Source organism: Daucus carota, chromosome 1 (genome assembly GCF_001625215.2).
Source record: "Daucus carota subsp. sativus chromosome 1, DH1 v3.0, whole genome shotgun sequence".
NCBI lineage: Eukaryota > Viridiplantae > Streptophyta > Magnoliopsida > Apiales > Apiaceae > Daucus > Daucus carota.
In genome coordinates this window covers 47,471,520-47,493,867 of record NC_030381.2, presented here as the reverse complement: position 1 = coordinate 47,493,867, position 22,348 = coordinate 47,471,520, and the positions used below count along the sequence as shown (strand labels likewise).

Here is a 22,348-nt window from a genome sequence, read left to right as displayed (position 1 = left end):
TACTTTATATTGTCTTGCTTTCTTTTCAAGGATTTTGTACATGTTTGGGTAATACTTCTTTTTTTTCTGAAATAAAGACTTATCTAGGAGGAAAAAAACATATATTCATATCTTTCTATAGAAATAAATGCAGATTTTAATTGGTGGTATTTTTTGTGCATGTATAATAATATAATCACATATCACCTATCTCTGTCTGCTATATATATCATCACATATCCCCAATCTCCGTGTGCAACCTCTAACACCCATCACCTCTGCTCACGCACCCCGCAACCCACAAATCTGCCACCACCGCAGTGACACAACACAAACATCACACCACAATCAAATTATTTGAGATCGACTAAGGAAGGGGTCTGATATTAATAGGAATATGAAGATGTTTGTTGATTTTGGTCAATTTCATATTTGCTTTTAATTAATTTCATGGTTATTATTATGATATTAGTATTGTTCGGCACGGATACTCAGTTTTTTTGCCATTTACAGCCACTTCCAACTCATTTTGTTATTAAATGTAATTTTCAATGAATTTCTTCAAATTTGTATTTGTGGTTGTATATACAGTTAGTTGCCGGTAGCTATAAGTATGGTTGCAAATGCAACTTTGAGATCTTTGCAAAAATTTTTGGAAGATAATATATTTGCAATTTGTTTTTAAAAAATGACAGCATTTTTTTTAAAAAAATTTTAGATCTGAGTATTTATGAAAAAAAACATTTTTTAATATATCAATCAAATAATGTAATATTGATATAGATATCCAGGATTCTGATAATTGATAAGTCAAATTATTCAAATATTTTTACTATTCATAAGTCATCGTCTATTTATCAATTATTATCCACTTTTTTTATTTATAATAATAAATTATTTATTCAAATTCACCCAGTCTTATAATTATCTGGAAAACTTGAATTTTCCATTTGTTCCCCTTGTATCCGGAAAATAACTAACATAAACGTGTTTTCATTTCGTTTTTCCTATTTTATGGAATAATATTGGCAAAGTATAAATACTTTGGGTGTTGGTCTCATTATCACTATATCCATCATTAATGTCCTAAATATTATGATTCAAAAAATTGGTCCCAAATATCAATTAGCAATGCTACATCGTGTAGTGTTTTGAATATTTGTAAAAAATGCTACATCGTCTAGCATTCTTTTAGGTTTAGCCCAACAAAACGTTAGTTTATGCATTATGTAACATTTTGTTTTTTTATCATGTGTTAACAACTGGTATTTAGAAACATTTTTTCCAACACTATTATTCTGGATATTACTCCAAGATTTTATGAGATTGGGATAATTTTTCAAATACTTTAAGCCCTTGTCTTTCTTTATATTTTCATGTTGTTGAAAATAAACCCGAGCGTATTGTTAGTTTGTTACTACTACAAGAATCACCCCTCTCCAAACTAGGATTTTTACCCGCTTCGCATGGTGGTTGTTTTAGATAATTTTATTGAATTTTTAATTACAAAATTGAGAACAGAATATTATAAAACTGGTTTATTTTGTCTGTATGGAATTTAATATTAATTAAGTTTTGATTTCATAAAAATTTGTTTAAAAATAAATATAATTATAATATATAGGTCAAAAAATTAGATGAAGGATAAAGAATAAAAATCTTTACAAAGATAGTGTGACTGGTTTTTGGACTTTCATAAACGCATGGACTTATGTAAATAATTGAAATGAATATTAAAAAAATTAACTTAATTGTAAAAAATACGTTAAGAGCATCTCCAATAGCCTCTTCACAGTGGCTCTTAAATTGAAATTTGAGTAGGATGATATTTTTTCTTACTCCAATAGTCTCTTAGTTGCTCCTAAGTTTATTAAGGGGCCGTTTGGATGAACTTAAAATAAGTGCTTATTGCTTAAAATAAATAAGTGGAGTAGAAGTTAGAAGTAAGATAAGACTTATAAGTGATTAAAGTGTTTGAGAAATAAGCAGAAGTCCTGAGACAAAAGCTAGCCTTCCTAGCTTTTTATAAGTGCTTCTTGACTTATTACACAAACGGTACGAATAAGTGCTCATAATTTATAATCTCGGAAGCTGGACTTATAAGTGTTCCCAAACACCCACTAAATTTCTCCTCTCTCTCCTCACTTTTAAGAGCTACTATTCACTCTTAACTAATATTTTATAATAAATTTGTAACCACACATTCTCTCTCCATCCACTTTCTTTTGTACTTTTATGCACATAATTTATTTTTAATAATATAAAACAAAATAAAGAGTAAATATAAGGAGTATTGTTGGAGTTGCTCCTTCATGCCTACTATAACTAGTTATTTTGATTTTCTACTAGCGGCTTTAACGGTAACCTCAGCTCTATTTATTGGTCTGAGTAAGATACGACTTATCAGAAATTAGTATTTGAAATGCACAATTCATAAAAAGAAATCTTTCGATAGGATTCCGTATAAATTGCCAATTCTTGGTCATTGAGATTCATGCTAATTCAGATTAACCCACTTTAAATCACTAAGAGCTAATAATTTATATTATATTTAAGAGTGAGTTAGGAGATTAGAGCATCTCCAGCAGCATCTTAGCCCATTCTTTAAATAAAATATAAAATATTGGATCCTAGTGACTTAAGATAATAATAGCTATTCTCACCTCCAACAATATTCCTTATATTCATTCCTTATATACTATTTTATTATTAAAAGTTACCATTATTGCAATAGGTGAAGATAGAGAACATGTTTGTATTCAAAATTTATTATAAAATACTCCCTCCGTTTCAAAATAGATGTCCGCTTTATAAAAAAAAGTTTGTTTCAAAATACTTGTCAACTTCAACTTTCAATATAAATTTATATTTCCAAAATCAACTCTCCTTCACATATTTCAGATTTATATTTCCAATATCAATCATACACCACATATTAGGTTCAATTAATGACTTAATACACCTATTCTTTCTCAAAATCCACATTTCTTAAACTATGTGATTTTTTTAAAATGGACATGTAATTTGAAACGGAGGGAGTAAGATTTAAGAGAGGAGAGAGGTTACCTAAAGATAAGGCATGGCTAGTGGATCTTAGTGATTTAGGAAATCACTAAAGAGAATCATTAAGATACTGTTGGAGTGGATTATTTTCCCATATTCCTCATATTTTGGTTTAAGACCCAAATAGGGAAGCTGCTGGAGTTGCTCTTAGCGGGGATGCTCTGAGCCCTCGCCTTTCTTTTTCTTTTCGGGTTGTCGAGAATAAACACGAGCACGAGCGTAACAACTCCTACAAGAATTACCCTCTCCTGTAATTAAAAAGACAGAAAAATCTTTGAAAAACGCCAAGTACAGTGCAAAACAATAGATTTGAATACTTGGTGCGTGTTGCTGACAAAGGAAGGGGGGTTTACACAATTACACTTTGCAGGGTTTAGCAATTTGGTACATGTGAACGAAATACACACACTTCTGCATATATGCGTCTCTCAACTTTGGGGCGTATGGAACTAGCCTTGTTGTTGATCTGAATTTCGATCCGAACAGGTAGGCTCTCTCTCTCACCCTCTCTCTGTCTGTCTCTCTCTCTTCCCTTTCTCTCTCGCCCCGTCCCTCTTTATTCACACATATAGGTTTGCATTTACACACACAAAATTTCTCTATCTTTATTCCGTAAAGATTAAACCTAATTGAATGATCGTGAATTTGTATAGGCATGGCGCAGGACGCGGTTGTGCGGCATGTGCCTCTTAATCCTTGCTGTGAATTGGTAACTTTTTCCAATTCCTAATTTTCATGTCATTTCCTGATGAATTGATAATTATGGATTTGAAATGTGTAGTTACAAAAGAAAGAGTACAAGTTGTCGCAGAAACTTGCCAAGTCGGAAGAGGGTCGCAATTTTCTCAAGAAGGCTATAGAGATTCTCCAGGATAAAATCGCCAATTTTGAAGCTGAAAATGTCAAGCTGAAGGAAGGTATGTATGCAACACACATCAATTATATTTATTCGTAAATGCAATTCATATACTTGACGGTAAATACTGATTAAGATTTAGCTTTCCATGTCATCATTATTATCCAATGCAAGAATTGTTTAAAATTTTATCCTTCAATTTTATATAATTTACAAGGGAATGCCAAATGTAAAAAAAAGTATTGTTTTTCTTTTTTTTTTTTTTTTTACCCTTGTAGCTTCCATCTTTTTCTATTAGGTTCTTGTATTTTGTATGACTTTGAGGTGTTGGTGGTTTGGAGGTATGCTCCCTCAAAAAACTTCCTTTTTTGCAATGGCACTCACAATCGCCATTTTCTGAGTCTCTTAATTTCATTAATATCGAAGCCACACTGTGATGAAGGTACACATAGAGACCACATGCACCACTTGAATGTCCAAAACAAGCAGCATTTTACAAACTAATGTTATATTTGAGTTGCATCGTTGATGTTTAGGAAATTGTTTGATTGATGAATTTACATTATTTTGTTATTTGATATACAAATCATATTATTGATTCTTGTCAATGAAATTGTTTGAATGATGAATTCACATTATTTTGTTCTAGATTTAACGTTATTATCTATTTACAATGCTTTATTGACTCCATATCTAGATATGTTATTTGATTCCCTGATGAGTATTTTCTGATGTCATTATGGAATAAGACAAATGCTATATGTCATCAATTACTGTTAGACAATATGTAGGACTAGATTATTGGTGTTCAATTATATTGCATTGCAACTGATGCACAATGCCTTATCTTTATTTTGAATTTTTGATTCAAGAACTAGAGCTGGCAAGTACAAAACCAAAAGATGATGGAGAGAAGATAATCGAAGAATCAGCTAGCCGAGATACTTTGGAGAATGAAATATCTGTATTGAGGTCTGAGATATCCTGTTTGAAGCAAAAGGGATGTTCAGGATCTAAAGACATGGATGAGCAAGTTGCAGGTCTTCAGACACGCGTCTCTGAAAGGGAAGAGGAGATATCTATTCTCAAGGAACACCTTGAGAAGGAGAGAACGAGAGCTGAGAATGAGAAGAAGAGGGCTGAGAGGGAATTGAAGATAGCAAATGAAGCACTGCAATCAGCCAAGGCAGATAAGGCCAGGGCTGAAAAACTTCAGGCAGACAATGAAAGAGAGCTGAAAATGAATGAATCCACTATTCGAAGTTCTTTGGAGAATGAGATTTCCTCACTAAAATCTGAGATAGCAGTGTTGCAGCAACAAACTGTCTCAGGCTCTCAAAATGCAAACAAAGAAGCAGCTCTTCTTCAAGAAAGTGTCTCTGAACATAAAGCAGAAATACATCGGCTCAAAGAACTTCTTCAGATTGAAAAAAATTGTGCAGATTTTGAGAAAAAGAAAGCTGAGGAAATGAGGAAGAAACTTGATGATGAAAAATGTCGGGCAGAAAAAGTGATTTCTGAGAGTAAAACAGATTTGAGAGTAGAAGAATCAGCTGTCCGAGTTTCTTTAGAAGATGAAATCTCTTCACTGAAGTCACAGATAACACCTCTGCAGAAACAGACTGTTTTGGGAACTCAGGATGTAAACAAGGATATGGTTCTTCTTCAAGACTGCATTTCCGATAAGGATAAAGAAGTTAACAGGCTCCAGGAGCTTCTTCAGATAGAGAAACATAGAGCAGATTCCGAAAAAAATAAAGCTGAAGAGGAAAGGAAGAAAGTTGATGAGAAGAAGGTTTGGGCAGAAACAATGATTGCTGAGAAAGAAAGTGAGATAATATTGAAAGAATCAGCTGTACGACTTCCTCTAGAGATTGAAATTTCTTCCCTGAAATCTCAGCTAGAGCTATTGCAGCAACAAATTGTCTCACAAGCTCAAGATGTGAGCAAGAACTCGGGAGCTCAAGATGTGAACAAGGAAACAGAAAGGCTTATATCTGATAAGGAAACAGAGATAAGTCAGCTCAAGAAGCTTTTGCAGAAAGAGAAAAAAAGAGCAGATTCTGAGAAGAAAAATGCCGAGACTGAGAAATGTAGGGCTCAAAAAGTGCTTGCAGATAGGGAGAGAGATTTGAAAGAAAAAGAGCAGGCTGTTCGGCTTTCTCTGGGTATTGAAATCTCTGCTCTAGAGTCTCAAATACATTTGTTGCAGAAAGAAATTGCAGTTCGAGATGAAAAGAAGGAAGTAAATCTTTATCAATCACTTGTCTCTAAAAAGGAGGCTGAAATTAATAAGCTCAAGAAACTTGTTGAGAAAGAGAGAAAGAGAGCAGAATGTGAGAAGAAAAAATCCGAGGCAGGAAAGAAGAAAGTCAATGAATTCCAGAAGATTGCGGACACAGAAAAAACTAGGGCTGATGAAGAAAAGAGGCTTGCGGATATTGAAAGAAAAAATGTTGAGGAGGCTAGACTGCAGTTGGAGATTTCAAGGGCTGAAATTCACGATTTAAGAGCAAATTTGAAGTCGGAGTCATTGAAAGTTTTACAGGCAAATGATAATCTTGAGATAGAAAAACAAAAGGTGGTCAAAGAAAGACAACGGGCAGATATGGAGATGGCTAAAGCTGAAGAGCAAAGTAAAACTTTAGAAACCACGAGGAGGGAGATTGTAGAGGAACGTACTCGTGCTGATTGTTTATCTCTGCAGTTGGAAGAAGATAGGGGAAGGCTTACTAAATTACGGGAAGAAATAGGTGAACAAGTGTCCTCCCAAGATACAGGGAAGGATGCTGGCGACCTTTCTGTTGATATAACTAGCATAAAGCTTCTGAAAAAAACATTAGAGCTTGAAAGAATGCAAGCAAAGCATGCAAAAGAAGTTGCTAGTTTCGAAAAGGATCGTAATATTTTACTACAACAGGAAATTCGTCGAATAAAGGAGGCGTTTTCCGGTATTGTTGATCATCTGGACATACTAGATAAGTGTTCCTCACACCGGGATGTAGGTATAAATGACCTTGAAAAGGTTAGTTCATATCTCGTTGGCTATTTTTCTGATTCTTGTTTCTTTTGTAATTTTATTATGCTTGTTTGTTCTTTTGAGGCTATGTAGATGTCATTAATTGATCACCAAGAACAAAAGTTTGATGACACTCTTCTTATATTCTATACTGGTTTTCCCCTCCTCAGAAGCAAGGTTGCTGTGTAGTTGATATAGGGAGTTCAACATAGGCTTTTCAATATAATGATTGGGTAGGTCATTTAAATGCAGCACACTCGTCATTTTCTGAATAATGAATTTTTCTTTTCTTAATTGTACTAATATAGAAACCATTTTACACCAGGTAAGTGTACAATGTTATAGATAACATCATAACATATGCATTGGTCAGCTATTAGAATGAGAAGTTCTTAGATTTTTCTTAGCATTTTACTTTTATTTATAAACTTTTAGACTTAACTTTATCTAGCTTTCTTACCTTGAAGCATGCACATATCTTTTGTTAATGTTTATTTAACGATAAGGGATCACCTTGCTTGCAGAATTCCAATGTTTCAAGGAGTCGAGGTTTAAAAAGAAAATTCATGGATGAAGAATTATGTCAGGTACAACACCATAATGGAAATGAACTTATGAAGTCTAGTTCACCCTTGGATGCTTATGTTACCCACAAGCATCACAAGCAATGTAGTGCACCTTTACTTTCATCTAAAGACTGTACTGAACCCCTATCAGGTATTGGCTCTAAAGCGATGCCTCTGCTTGGAGGTACCAAACAAGCATTGTTAAGAACGGCAAATTCCAATATGGCATCTTTTTCTGATAAAGCGTTACTGGGATCACAGGAAGGATGGGCCTTATCTGTTGGTGAATCAGATAAGTTGGCAGAGGGGGGAATAAACATGCAACTTACTGTCCCAGGGTCGTCTAATAATATGAGCAAGCCTATGCACAATAAAATATTTGCGCCGTTGGATGAGAATAGCGTTAGATGTCCTCTTAGAATCAATGCTGTTGTGGATGAGGTTGAACTTGATAGAGATAGAAATAGGAGTCTCGATGCTGTTGAATCGTTTGAATATATGTATTATGAGGGTAAGAAGTGGTGTCGACAAATAACCGAAAACGTATCTGTGCAGCAGGATATGCTGGAATGTAGCGTAGAAGGCGTGCCATCTAATATAAATTACGCTAATCAAGAAAGGGAACATTCAGTTTTTGTAAAAGAAATAGCCATGTCCAACAATTTGAAGACATATTCGCACCCCACTGATTCTCGATCAATGTGTGATGCAACAGGGACGACTCATGCATGCAATGAAGAAACTGGGGATGCTAGCAGGAATTATTTGTGTAGTATTGATGAAGTGGAAGATGGTGACTATCTTAAATTGCTTTCCTTAGATAATCCTCTCGATGAAGAAACTTATCGCATGGCGAGGGAGAGGCCCTTGTCGCCAACTCTTCCTGAGATAGGCTCTTTAAGTGTGGGAGCACATGAAACAGATGACAATGACTCCATTAATGCTGCATCACCACATAATGATACCATGGTGCCATTTTGCAGTGCTGATGAGGAGATTGATTCAAGTAAATTAAATGCCTATACCTCCGGGACTTGCCATGTTCTGCCATTTCCAGAGAAGGTTGGTGTCACTGGTTTGAATGTGACTTCGGAAAATAATGACACGTTTCTTACAAGTGATCCAGGCAATTTAGGCCAGTCATTTTGTGGTCATAAAGGGCTCAATGCTGCAAGTGGAAGTAAACCTAAGCCTGCTTGCAGTCCTTGCTATATTGTTATATTTTCAGATATCACCAGTAATAACAGCATTTCTAAGATATCATCTGCCACAAGAACGTGTCTGGCCCAGTGCTCTATGCTGCCTCAAACAGATCATGTGGTTCAGGTGATGTCTACTCTTTTGAAGGTTGAAGGTCTTCTATCCAGGTAAATGATCCATTCAGAATACATTTTCTACTTCTCTTCTACAATTTTCTTTAAGTTACATCCTTTTGTACCTTTCCGGTCGTTTTAATATGCTGACAGAATTTATGTTTCTTCTTAGAAGTCAAATTCTTTTTATGCAAACAGAAGATTGTATACTCCCGATGTTGCATATTTTAAGGTGTCAGCTTTCATATTCTGGGAAAAATTACTTCATATCGAGAACAGGATCTGGGTCCTCTACACGAAGAAATTTAATATGTTGCTAGTATGGGAGATTTGGTTAAATGTACTGAATAAGATGAACAAACAGTTGCAATCGTCGATCAAAGAGCACTGATATAGGTTATAACAATATTGAATTTGGCAAAACAGCTTTTCTAAGATAAATTAATACTGTATTTGTTTGTAATTTACTTAAAACTTAAATTTGATAACTTTGATTAGATACCTATTACCTAGATCTTTTGTATTGATACGTCATGTGCTGCAGACTTTGACTTGGTAGTTGGTACACTGCCACACATGGTAAAATCTGGTAGACTGAGGGATTTGTATCACTGCTTGTATGAGAATGTTCTCACATTCTACATGCAATGATAATACTTGCAAAGAAGATGTATTAGTTAAACAAACAAGCTCCTTGTCTCTGAAAATCCAAGATTGAAAAGCGATTATTAATCTAAGCTAGAGTATTGATATTTGTGCAACTGAAATTACAAAATGAATATTTGGTTCTGTTTTAATTAGGTTGGACTACTTGATTAATTAAATGATGATTGTTTTGCTTCTTTGATAATATATCTAGGTGTCAGGGTAGTTTTCTTAACTCTGTTTTAATCTAATTCTTCAGGGAAATGGTATGCGTGTTCTTTTCAATGTTATTGCGAAGCATTCCTGAGTGTGCATTGGAAGACTTCAAGAACCTCGCTGATGGGAGCTTGGTCCGCTCCTTTGAAATATTTGCTCAGAAAGTGCACTCAGGTCTTTTGCTTCTATCCTGTTTTTTGATATTTGATTTCTAATTTCTTTTCTTTATGCTGAATTTCATTTGTATTACGTAATTCGTAAAAAGAAAAAAAAAAAAATCTTTGTTGCAGTGATGGATGATTTAGAGACAAAAAGTGTTGATGAATTATTGAACTTGGACGAGCTTCTTAGCCTCATTGAAGATTTTCTAATTCATAGAAGAGTTGTACATTGTGATGTATTGTCTGAGTCGTTGGCTGTAAATGATCCTAAACTTGACAATAATGCAAGTGGAAGGAATATGCTATCCTTTCAAGCTGCTTCAGATCAACAGTTGATTAGTGCATCCTTAGTACTAGCTTCTATATGTTTAGCATTTGATCATATTGGTGTTGTATGTGAGACCTCATACAACATGTTGAAAATGCGAAGAATTGACTCATCGACACTCGCTATTCTTCATGTTTTTGCATATATCTCTGGAGACAAGTACTTCAACAATTGTGACTACAGCTTATCCATGACAGTAGTAAAATCTTTAGTTAATTTTTTAGAGAGGGAAATGTCATCGATTAGCGCGCCACAAGTTGGGTTTCCTCGGTGCAAAAATTGCCCATATTCTGGGAATGCAATTCCCATGGATATAGTAGTTTCACTGCTCATAAAAAAACTTCATAGCTATGTCTTATCGAATGTCTCATATGAAGATCTGAGGGAAGCAACTGTTTACATGAATTATGAAGCTCCGATTGGCAGTGAAAACAGAGAACCAAGTTCAGGTGATGGAGAAAACCCGCAAGTCCAATGTCATAAGTTTGATGTCCCCTGTTCCCAGAAAACAAGAATGTCTACTTCCTGCAGGACCCTGTTATATTTGGGCGATGTCCTGTCATTACTTGAGCTGGTAGCATCTATCATGGTAAAGTTCACCCTTTTTTTATTACAATTATTATTATTGAAATTACTGTTGCGGAATTTGCCTTATTAGTGTATGATTATCTAACTGACCTGTTGGTAGGTGTTTGTTTTTACCAGACTTGGCAGCCATCTGAATATTGTTTGCCACTAAATGTTTGATATATAGATTACTCTTTAAGTTAATACCTTTTTGGAACATCTGCACAATCTGACATTTGAGATGATTTTTTGGCAGTATACTGAAATTCTTAGTATACCCATTAGCTCTTGACAGTGCATTCTTGAAATTGTTCAAGTGGACCTCAGATGTTCATTGTAAATTTGGTCGCTAATAAACATGTTTGATCTTTGCTTCTTTGCATGTTCGAACAAGCAAGATAACTTAAATTTCTCTGAGAGGAAGTGATGGGGAATCTTTGGATCTCAGTACTGTACTTTTTTCCTTTGGGGATCTTAGTTTTTATGCTTTTTCAGTTTTTTTTGCTCGCAATGAACATTCTATGCACGCACTGCTCCAGAGATCTGTAGATCAGAGAGATGCTTGGTGCCTTGAGTTGTGTGTTGGCTGTCTTTTAATCACGTAAAGCTATGTCTCACACATTAAGCAGGGCTCAGCTGTAAATTTTTTGAAAGTTAAACATAAAATTACCAAAGAAGATAAAGCAAAGTTAATGGAAGGGGGGCCTAGGACTTCAGAACAATTGTTCTATTGGTGAGAGTGATGCCTTAATTGGTGAGATTTTGGGAGAGAGAAGTAATTTCCAAGATTCCGTTTTCCGTGTTATTCCATATTTTAACTACATGGTAATCTAATCTATTGAGTCACTATTTTGACTTATAATGCCAAATTTATTGTGTTGATCTTAGATGCTTGAAATTATCTATTATGATCTTTCATCCTACAGCTTGTGTGGTGGTTTATATGTTCATCACTGTCTGAACTTGCTTGTACTACTACAACACAAAAAGACAAACTATTGAAGACATTATTGTTGATGTCTCTTTCTCAAATTTGGTGCTAGTCTTTCGATCCTAGTTGTTTAACCAACATATCTGGTGATGCTTCCAATATAGGGAACTATTGAGATCTGAAGATCTTACTGCAACTTAACTAACATTTGAATTTCTTGTTTTCTTTTTCTCTCTTGAAAACAATAGAACTTTTCCGCCTTGGCTTCACTTGACATATCTGTTTTTCCTCTCGCTTTTCAGAACTGGAGTTGGTCGTTCACAAATATTGTTCGGAAACTTCTGGAGATACTTGATTCCTGTGGCATTGAGAAGCTTGTGCCTGCTATCGTTGTTCTACTGGGCCAGTTGGGGAGGTAACTTTGTTTTTTTTATGCCTCTGGTTAAAAGACTTTTTTTTTTTTTTCAATCTAGATTTTACGATTGCTTGTTTGGTCTTTTTTCGTACTACATAAAAACAGTTGCAACTTCTGCTTAGTATTGGGATGCTATGTCAGAATCCTTGTCCGCTGTTAGATGCCATCCTGATGCCTACAAAACTGATATGCAATATCCTTCAGATTGTTCCTCTAATTAAGGAGTCGTTTGGTTGAGTGGTATCAGGCATCATATATGGGTATAGAATCAAGTATCAACCAAAACCATACCTCGTGTTTGGTTGAACTTTTTTTATTCTCATATCCATACCTCAAACACCCATGATATGAGTTTTGGAAATCCAAGGGCAGAGGTGGGCATGAGAAGGTGGTAAAGGTATCATTTTCATTTACAAATAAAAAATATATTTTCATTTACAAACAAAAAAAAAAGTACAATTTTTCATCTAAAAAATTAAAATAATATAATCAACAACATAATATTTAAAATTAAACAGATTCATTCCAACACTCAACCAAACACATGATATCAGAAATGATACCTTAACCCCGTACGACCCTAACCCGATTCCCGATTCCAACTCCATACCACTCTCCGAATGAAATGACCCCTAAATTTTTTCTACTTAAACCACTTGGAACTTACACTACTAATTATTTTTACTATCCTTTCATGTTTCACCGGGATTTATGGACTCAAAAATGTTATCAGTTTAACATGGTTACTATAAGTCTTCTCTCTTATCGTCTTATCGTCGTGTTTGTTATAGAGACCTTTAGAATAGTATAAAAAGAACAGTATATGTTTTTTCTGTAAAATAAGTTGTATACTGTTACCAATGAAGCTCGACCATGATTGGTGTTTATATATTACTAGCTTAAAGCCTGTTTATTTTTTTTAAATGGTTTGTTTTTTTAAGTTTTTTAATTATTATATTTAAATATTTTTTTAATAAATTTTAAATAGAATTAATATAGCTGTCAGGATTTTATATTTATTTTTATCTTTAAAATTAATATTGTAAAAGTTAAAATTAGTATGTTATTATTGGTGGGAATCGAACCTTAGGCATTTGTATGAATTTCTTTTAGTATTATATTTATCGATTTACGTCAATCTTAGTTGAAAATTTTGACGGATGTGATTGAAACGAGAAACAAAAAATGAGGGTACCATACTGAACTTCAAATAATACTTAGGTTCGATTATTATAGCTTAGTATAGATGAGGTGCATGCCAAGATTCAGCCAAGGAATAGATCCCAATCCCTTCAGTTTATATATTTTCTAGTACTATCTAATAGTCTTTCATATAATTGCACACCAAAGTTACCACTTTTACCCTTTAAATATCATTGGTTTGACTTATTAATGAACAGTGTCAGTCCTATCTAATAGTCTTTCATTTCTTATAATTGCACATTAAAGTTGCCACTTTTACCCTTTGAATATCTTTGATATGAGTTATACATGAACAGTATCAGACTGACCATCTTAAAGTTACCTTCTCATTTAGAAATAATCTTCAAATTTTTCACTCCTTCATGTAACACAACCTATTGTAATACAGCTGCCTGGAAAAGGAATCCAAATTGTGCAAATATCTCTTGTTTGTATTATGATGACGTTTACTATAAAATATACCGTTTGTAGGTTTGGTGTTGATGCAAGTGGGTATGATGATGGTGGAGTTGAAACCCTTCGAGGTCGATTGTCTTCATTCCTGCACCAAAAGGCCTCGGCTGTGACAGGATTACCATTTCAAATAGCAACTGTGACTGCTTTACTTGGACTTGTTCCCATCAGGTTTGAAGAACTTTTTAAGAGTAATAGCGGGCTTTCGGAAGTAGTTAAAGATCCTGGTCCTGCTGATTGTATAAGGAACTGGTTTTCTTCACTGAGCAAGGAACAGCAGTCCTTATCAATCAGACTTTTGCTTAATAATGTAGCTAGTTTGAGAATGGATTGTGCTCTGCTACAAGCGTAAATTTTGCAAAGCTAAAGTTGTTTGTTTTTGTACACCTGGTTTAATTACTCATATGTTGTGCCTCTGTATGTGTTGGGAATTTAGTTTTTGTTGCCTCTTTGATTTGCAGTATTATAGAAATCATGTAGTTAGGATCAAGGAGAAAGAAATTTTAATTTTCCTTTGCCTATTTTCTCCTAATGTGTAAAGCTCTTCCTTAGGTAATCTAGCGAGCTAGTCTATTCCTCTTCTTGAAAGCATGTGTATTTCATGCCTTGACAGTTCGTGTTACATAATTGCTCGTACAATGTTAAATACGGATCCTAAATTATTTGATCACATGTGCTATTAACATATAAGTGTTCTCCCCATTTATGGCTTTTGTTAAAATGTCTATAAGATCCTAGAATAAGATATATATATATATATATCATTCCCAATGTTCAAACACTGCTATTCTAGTTGTTAATTTGCTATATAATATTATGTTATTATTATAAATATATAATGTATAAGTTATCTCAAATCATAAGGTTTGTAAATGAGTCAAGATGCTCTTGAATGGCTTGGACCTCGACTCAGTTGAAAGTTGGTCTGTGTAATCTTGTTCGGCTTATGAATGAACAAGACGAGCTTGAGCAAAAATTGAGCCTCCTGAACTTACCTTGGCCTTAGAGCAATCATTATTGTAATAATCACAAATTGATGCATGAACACATGTTATGTTGGCTCAATTAATAGGCTTGTGAACAAGTTGATTATTACTTTTTTGGATGGGCTGATTTATAAGATGGGTTTGTCTAGTGTGTGCCCATGGGCACATGCTAAGCACTAAAACTTATAAAATTGGAGGGATTTGATTGGTGTGGTTGTTGTAAATGCAGGGGGACCACCATTATTAAAGAATGTAAGCCAATCAAAATCCCCTAAATTCATAAATTTTAGTGCTTAATGTGTGCCCATGGGCACACCATAGAAAAACCGTTATAAGATATTAAAAATCTGTATCTAACAGAAGTGATGTTTATATTGTTTTAATTTTATATTAAATTATGCACATATCATACTATGAATTAATTTATTTTTCAGTTTTAGCTATTTGTATATAAATGATGAATGGAGAAGCATATTTTATTTATTTCACTCATGTATAGACATGTGTTGTTAAGTAATAAAGTATAAGATTTTGTATTATTTATGAATTTTTTTACTGGTTGAAAAAATTCTTGGCAATTTTAGTTGTGTCTTATTTTACAAGCACGTTTTGAGCTCAGCAAAAACTTGGTCCCAGCTCCAACTCTAGCTTGCCCATTTTAATAAGAAGATGAACATCTACGTAAGTATATTCATAACATATTTTGTAAATGTAGCTTATTATAATAGTACTCCCTCCGTCCCATTTTATGTGACCTCATTTCTTTTTTGAGACGTCCCAAAAAGAATAAACCTATAATACTTACTATTTTTGAACATTACTTTTCACTATTACACCCACTACCTCTATATTTTATACTCTCTTTTTATTAAATAAACACTATTACACCCAATACTTTCCTCCACCATCTCAAATCTATTATTCCCTCTGTTTCATAATACATGTCCACTTTGAACAAATTACGCATATTAAGAAAAACCAACTTTTGTAGAAATCTTTCATTTGTTATTGTATTTATTGCATTGACCAAGTATAATATGTGGCATTATATTTGATCTAGGAAATATAATTTAGTAAGGTGTGGTATAAAACTCATCTTGAAAATACAAATATTGGCCACACTCCATTGAAAGTTGAAATGGACAAGTAATTTGAAACAATTTTTTGTTCTAAACAGTGGACATGTAATATGAAACCGAGGGAGTATTTAATATTGATAGGTTTCACTACTTTACCCACCTTTCAACTACATTTATTACTTTTTTCTTAATCTCCGTGAAAGTCAAATCAGCTCACATAAAATGGGACGGAGGAGTATATATTATAGTTATCTGACGGATCTTATTCAGCAGGTGCGAAATATGTTTGTTTCACTTTTTTTTTTCTTTTTTTAAAAAAATATGACTGATTCTTTCTGTTTTTAGTGGGAGAGAGGTTGGCAGTAATCAGTACTTCTATTTCTGTATCAGTAATGACCTTTGGTTTGCTATAAGTGGAATGCTTTGCTTATACTTGAAGTTGAGTGAATCAACCTTGGTCTTGTGCTACTCTCCTGAATAATCAACCTTGGTCTTTACTTGTGCTAGTCTCCTGAATTTACTCTTAACGTACCTCTTTCCCCAGTGTAGCTTGTGTTTGGTTGCTTATTGATCCCCAAAGCGCTGTTTACAGTTCTGATATTCTGAGAATTATGACTTAGTGTACTTGTAAAGCCTCCTCATCAGTGGCGGAACCAGGATTAATATTGACCCCGGGCTAAACTATCATTAAAATTTCAGCAAAAAAAATAAAAGTAAATATGCATACCTTTATTGGTTAACCAGTGACATTTTTACCGCCTTTTTTGGAGGAAGGAATGGAAGACAACTGAATTCTTCGATTCTGCATACTTTGATAGCGTTGCAAGATAACTTCATCTTCTATGTCTTTAAATATGGCCTTCTCGATATAAACCACCATGCTATCGTTCAACCACTCATCCCCCATCCTGTTACGCAAATAAGTCTTAAGTATTGCTGAAAACACTCTTTCAACAGTAGCTGTCGCGACAGGTAAAATCAAGGCTAGCTCAATGAGGCGGTAAACCAAAGGATAAGCTGTATTTCTATGTGTTCCGACCATTTTAATAGCCAGCTCTGCAATATTTTGAAGCTTAGAGAAGCTATTATCATTTCTCACATCATAAATAAAATTATCCAGCTGATTTGTTAATAAAACCTGGTCCATTTCAGAGAAATCTTGTGGATAAAATTGGGCTAGTTGTAGAAGTTTATCATGATCGAAACTTGAAAATGAATTTCTGGGATCAAGAGAGGCGATGCAAAGAAGTAACTCCGTGTTTCCTTCTGAAAAACGACTATCCATCTCTTGAGAAACAAGATCAATAACCTGAAAACAATTATTAAAGTAGAAAAACATCAAGATAATGCTATTTTTTAAACAGAAAAATAGGAAAAAAAAACAGAAAATAAAATGATAATCTTTAACTTACCCCACAATAGATTTCAACACTAGTCACTATGGTCTATGACTCTGTGTGCGTATGAGTTGTTGTGTATTTAATTTTTTTAATTTTTTATATCTAAATATATCACTAACTCACTTATTATTCAATTTATTTGAATTTATAAAATCTCAACCCCACAAATTTTCAAATAAGTTATATAAAAGTTGAAAATTTATTTTTTGATCTAATTTCAGTTTTTCTTTCTAAATTTCAAATTTTTATTAGGGCTAAATTTTTTTATATATAATTATTTTTAAATTTGTACCCGGGCTTAAAAATTAAAAAAAATAATTTTACTTATATTTTTTTTTTCAGCCGGGGCTGGCGCCGGGGCTAGCCCCCCCGGTTCCGCCCCTGCTCCTCATCGAGTCCCTATGGTTCGACTATGCCTTGGCATTATTTACATTTTATTTAGTAGATATTGCATGTTGTGTTGATTGCCATTTCTATCACATTAACTTTTTCTGAATTTAAAGGGCTATTTTCCCATAGATCTGGATCTCAACCATCTAAGGTAATCACTTGGAACTACTGTATCTATGGCATCTCTTTAGTAATCTGAGCATGTATCAGCTTGTCATGTTGAATGTGCGGAAATATGACATTGTACACTTCAACCACCACAAACTCAGGAGCCATGTCATGAAAGTAACTGTTTAATTATCCATTTCAAGACTGTTTTTGAGGTTCAAGATGTTCTCATTTATGCAGATGTAGCACCTTGTTACATTTTCAAGGTGTTGGGTCAGTATATGTTTTGCGATTCTGCAGACATTCTGGGTCTTTTTGCTTTTCTCAAAGGGTTTTTAGCGTGTGGCCGGTGACAAATTTTTGTTGACGGAGATTTTTGTGCATAGAGCCGGCATTATTTTTTTTGACAAATGCAAAAAGATCTCATTAACTGGCATTATTAATGAGGTGATAACCAATAAAAATTCATCATCTAATAAAAAATGGTTGTACAAAAAAACTGTGTTTCAAAATCTATCATTCATTCAATTAAATTTGGTCATGAACAGTGATCCATATTAATTGTATGTCACTTTCCGATAGGCCATATCAAAAAAAAAAAAAAAGATTAATTATGCTCTTAATATGTAAATGATGGGTAACAGACCACCAACAATCTATTAGACGCCGTATGTTCAGTGGAAAAATATAATGGATAGTAAAAATCTTAGAATGAGTATAGTAAAAATCTTAGAATGAGTAATTTTTGTGTTGAGACACTACATTTTCATCAAAAATCAAGGATTAAAGTCATCCAACTGGAAAAAACGGCGGACGGTATGGTGCATCAGGACCTTTAAAAGATTAACACATAATGATACCAATCAGATTCTACATAAAGCCATTTTCAGTCAGGGAAGTAGAGAACTGAATAGCAATGGTTATTTTTGTTTGACAACATATAGTGTGTTCTTTAAATAAAACTAGAGCACCAACATAACAAATAATTCAGTTTTGCAGGAAGATAGTTGAATGAAAAATCAAAGCCAGCACAACTAATATTTTCTTTTTGGCAATGCTGGGATGCTCTGCTCATGCCTGAAGAAGTTATCTGGATCTACCTCGCTCTTTACTCGAACCAATCTTTCAAAATTGCCTTTAAAATATTTCAGACCCCATGCACTTGCTTCCACAAAACTTGTGTTTCCATTTTTGTTGATACCTAAATCAAGATCTCTGTAATTTACATATGCAGCTCGCGGAGACTTGGAAACGTAAGGAGCCATGTACTTGTACACATCTCGAATCCAGTTTATGTGGTTTGTTGACGAATCCTTGTTTGCGTCGTTCCAGGCTGTGAGGTACTGGATACTATACATGTAGTCCTTTCTGTGAGGGAAAGGAATTTCGGATTCAGAAATCTTGCTCATGATCCCGCCATAAGGACTGAATTGCACTACAGGGAAGAACTCTTTCAGAAGCCTTGTGAATAGTCCTTGGAGAGCTGATTCGGGTACAAGGTCTTTCACAAAATCAGATTTGCCTTTGAAGTAGTACCTGAACAAAGGCTTTGGTTGTAGTAATACTTCTGTGGGAGTTGTTCTTGGATATCCTGCATGATAAAGCACTGATTCTAGCCAGCTCATCTCAATGCAGTCTTTCTTGTTTAATCCCAGTTCAGGGAAAACGCGTGACATGATTCTGACAAGTTCTTTAGTTCTTCCAAGAAACAATGCCTGGTAAGAGCTTGTTACTGTCGTGATATTCTTACCCTTTTGATCTGCAGTTGTTTGCATAGTGATTCTGAGGAAGATATCTTCGTCGAGCTTAGGTGCAATCTTTTGCCATCTATGGAGAATCTTTATCGCGTCTTGTTCCAGGGTCTTGGAAACTGTAAACACTGTGACAATTGATGGAACAGGAAGAAGTTTGATTTTCTATGAAATAATGATTCCAAAGCTTCCTCCAGCACCTCCTCGGATAGCCCAGAAGAGATCTTCTCCCATGGATTGCCTGTCAAGAACGTTTCCATTCGAGTCCACAATTCTAGCATCAACAACATTATCTGCTCCAAGACCATATTTTCTCATCATAGGACCATATGCGCCTCCTGTAATGTGCCCACCAACGCCTAAAGTCGTGCATAGTCCAGCCGCGAATGCATATACCTTGCTTTTCTCAGCAATTCTGTAATGAACTTCACCAACTGTTGCACCAGCTTCAACCCAAGCAGTTTTTTCATGCATATTTACACTTATGGACCTCATTTTAGAAAGGTCAAGTATAAGAAATGGCTGTCCAAATTCTGAGGCGAATGAGAGGCCTTCATAGTCATGACCACCACTCCGGATTCTAAGCTGGATACTAAGCTGTTTAGAGCATATAACAGCAGCTTGGATGTGGGATTCTCTCAGTGGTGTGAAAATGAGCTCAGGCTTATGTACCGAAGGCGTTAAGAATCGGAGATTCTGGGCAGTAGACTGAAGAACAGATGTGAATGAAGAGGTGTTAGGCCTGTAGAAAGTCGTCTCGAATGGTATAGAGTGCTCAGAATTGAGGGAAAGACATCTGTGAAATTTTTCCCAGATTGGACTTGAATCAACTTCTGAAGCCAATAACAGCAGAACTACAATTATAAAACCTGAAAAACTGTGACATGATGACTCAACTGAAAATGCCATGTTTGTTGTTAAGTCTTCTTGTTAAGTTTAACATCTCTATATAGATCAGATGTTCAAATTAATATTTGAACTTTCAACTATGATCATTGTTTCTGTAGACCAGTCCTTGTAGTTGATGCCAACTTTGATTTGATGATTAGTTCAAATTCAATTTGATTACTTAATCACTCTGATTACATATTATTAAGAGTTTGTTGACTGATTAACAAATTCAGATTAAATTGTTATGTTCCTTCGGTTTGCTTGGCAAGACCATTGTTTATTTTGCATTTGGTCAACTATATGGAAACTTAATGCCACGAAGGAATAAAAAGTATATGGAAATTTGTATTTATTTGCAGAAAAGTCATATATTCAAATGACAAGAAAGGTACCTTGAGTCGATCTTTAAAAGTAACTTGAGCTAGTGATTCACGACGTTCCACAGAACAGTAACTTCCCAACTGAGGCTGAACAAATTCCGGATGTGAAAACGGGAGAAAGCCATTGGACGTTGTAGAACGATTATAAAACTTTATGTTGGATATACAACATCAACGATCATCAAGCATGAGATAAATAAAGAGACTTTATACTTCCCTGTCGTAGCTTGGTGGTCTGTTTCCCAAATTTTCCCAGACATTTCAATAAATTCAATATAATCAAGTAAATTCAACATTAATTCAATAAGGTAGTTAGGTTCATGAAGCCTAGTGAACAACGGCTGGAAACAAGGAAATGCAACAAAGATCTGCTACATTACAATCATTCCACAAACTAAAGCTGCAAAAGAAACAAATTGAAAAAAAACAGTTATGAACCTCATGTGTCGTACATTTATATTGGCTTATAGCATGCCAACCTGCCTTGCCTCCGTCATTTGTCCTCTGGAAGTCTCTACAAGATCAAGCAATAAGCGAAGTAAATATAACACAACTTCAAGTGTGCTCTTTCTCATATATAAATAATTTGTAATAAAGATGTCTCCCTTGTAGACTTCATCACATTATTTTAAAACTCTGCATGAGATTCCAGGCTACTAGAAGTAGAAACAGAGAATACATAAACTTAGCTCGTAAGAATCTTACAGTTATCAAATATACCTAATCTGGACTCATTTATGCCTCTATTAGAGGTTTTGAAACTCTAGATTTTGGTTCTAATCTAGACTCGTTCATGCCTATTCTTGTAAAACTTTAGTTATGAGCTACAACAACTCTGCCAAACATACAGTATCAAGAAAGATAACCAAAATAACACAAGTTGGAAGATAGGGCTGAAAAATCACAGAAAATTTACTACTAAACAAAAGAAGGAAGTACCCTGTCGAGACACGCATTTCAAGAGATGCATATCTTATAATAAAATTTTAGAAGATGTGCATGTTAAAGATGCGCATCACCCTCTATGCAAGTAAGAAATAAGTGATAGTGTAATACGCAAATTCAAGTGTGTATACAATAACTGATGTAGAAGGGGTGCTCAGGGTGCTTGAGCATTCCGTGACTTTTAATCTTTATATTAAACTTATCATGTAAGATATCTTATAGTTAAGTCCCTAATAATTTTATCCCACCTTCCTAAAACTTGATTCCAAACTATATGCTATCTCATATCATTCAGACGTCTTAGTATACTAGTATTTAACATTAGGATTATGAATTACCATAAATAAATTTATATTTGATATATCATAGGAATATATCTGGGCCAGAATTTGTTTTTTTTGTGGTAAAAATACTTTCACTCCTTTTCGCCAGCTATATCAATGTAAACACTAACTAGCAGTAGTTTCTTTCTCTAGTGCACAGAAACTAAGCAATTATTTGAAATACACAAGCAAATTAAGAACAGTGATTCGTACGAGACCTTCCACAGAGTTTATGCAACAGTTTGCACATTAGGTCCAACTTACGACATACCTCTACTTAACCAAAGTGTCAAACATACCAGGGATAATCTGTTCATTTCTAAATCTCCTTGAACCAGCCAAAATGTCCACTATCACCAACCCATTCAAAATCTCTATAA

The 22,348-nt window shown here is 34.4% G+C and overlaps 3 protein-coding genes across 4 annotated transcripts; 1 reads left to right on the top strand and 2 right to left on the bottom strand.

Moving 5' to 3' along the window:
* The first annotated feature begins 3,179 nt into the window (after window positions 1-3,179).
* LOC108203823 (uncharacterized) lies at window positions 3,180-14,236 on the top strand. Of its 2 annotated transcripts, XR_010288097.1 has the most exons (10): window positions 3,180-3,528; window positions 3,696-3,751; window positions 3,824-3,959; window positions 4,771-6,923; window positions 7,442-8,850; window positions 9,701-9,831; window positions 9,948-10,735; window positions 11,947-12,059; window positions 12,165-12,456; window positions 13,734-13,873. XR_010288097.1 is itself a non-coding variant. In XM_017373018.2 (9 exons), the coding sequence occupies exons 2-9, from the start codon at window positions 3,698-3,700 to the stop codon at window positions 14,065-14,067; spliced, it is 5,118 nt and encodes a 1,705-aa protein (XP_017228507.1). In that variant the 5' UTR covers window positions 3,181-3,528; window positions 3,696-3,697; the 3' UTR covers window positions 14,068-14,236. The 2 variants fall into 2 exon arrangements, 1 of the variants encoding a protein (XP_017228507.1); XM_017373018.2 differs by lacking the exon at window positions 12,165-12,456 and having other exon boundaries at window positions 3,181-3,528; window positions 13,734-14,236.
* Window positions 14,237-16,426: 2,190 nt separating this feature from the next.
* On the bottom strand, window positions 16,427-17,207 carry LOC135151064 (uncharacterized). The gene is made up of 2 exons (XM_064088583.1): window positions 17,193-17,207; window positions 16,427-17,089 (listed from the first exon to the last, which is right to left on the bottom strand). Exon 2 carries the CDS (start codon window positions 17,063-17,065, stop codon window positions 16,517-16,519), a length of 549 nt encoding a protein of 182 aa, XP_063944653.1. The 5' UTR covers window positions 17,066-17,089; window positions 17,193-17,207; the 3' UTR covers window positions 16,427-16,516.
* Window positions 17,208-18,598: 1,391 nt separating this feature from the next.
* On the bottom strand, window positions 18,599-20,426 carry LOC108195936 (monolignol oxidoreductase AtBBE-like 15). The gene is given in 1 exon segment (XM_017362961.2): window positions 18,599-20,426. A coding segment is annotated over 1 exon segment (1,626 nt). The 5' UTR covers window positions 20,339-20,426; the 3' UTR covers window positions 18,599-18,712.
* Window positions 20,427-22,348: the final 1,922 nt, after the last annotated feature.

What these genes read in the sequence shown, in the direction of transcription:
- LOC108203823 (XM_017373018.2), top strand. Translation starts at nt 3,698, where the DNA reads ATGGCGCAGGACGCGGTTGTGCGGCATGTGCCTCTTAATCCTTGCTGT. An exon ending in GTTGAAGGTCTTCTATCCAG is followed by an intron (nt 8,851 to 9,700) that starts GTAAATGATCCA and finishes CTAATTCTTCAG; the next exon opens with GGAAATGGTATGCGTGTTCT. An exon ending in AGCTGGTAGCATCTATCATG is followed by an intron (nt 10,736 to 11,946) that starts GTAAAGTTCACC and finishes CTCGCTTTTCAG; the next exon opens with AACTGGAGTTGGTCGTTCAC.
- LOC135151064 (XM_064088583.1), bottom strand. Translation starts at nt 17,065, where the DNA reads ATGGATAGTCGTTTTTCAGAAGGAAACACGGAGTTACTTCTTTGCATC.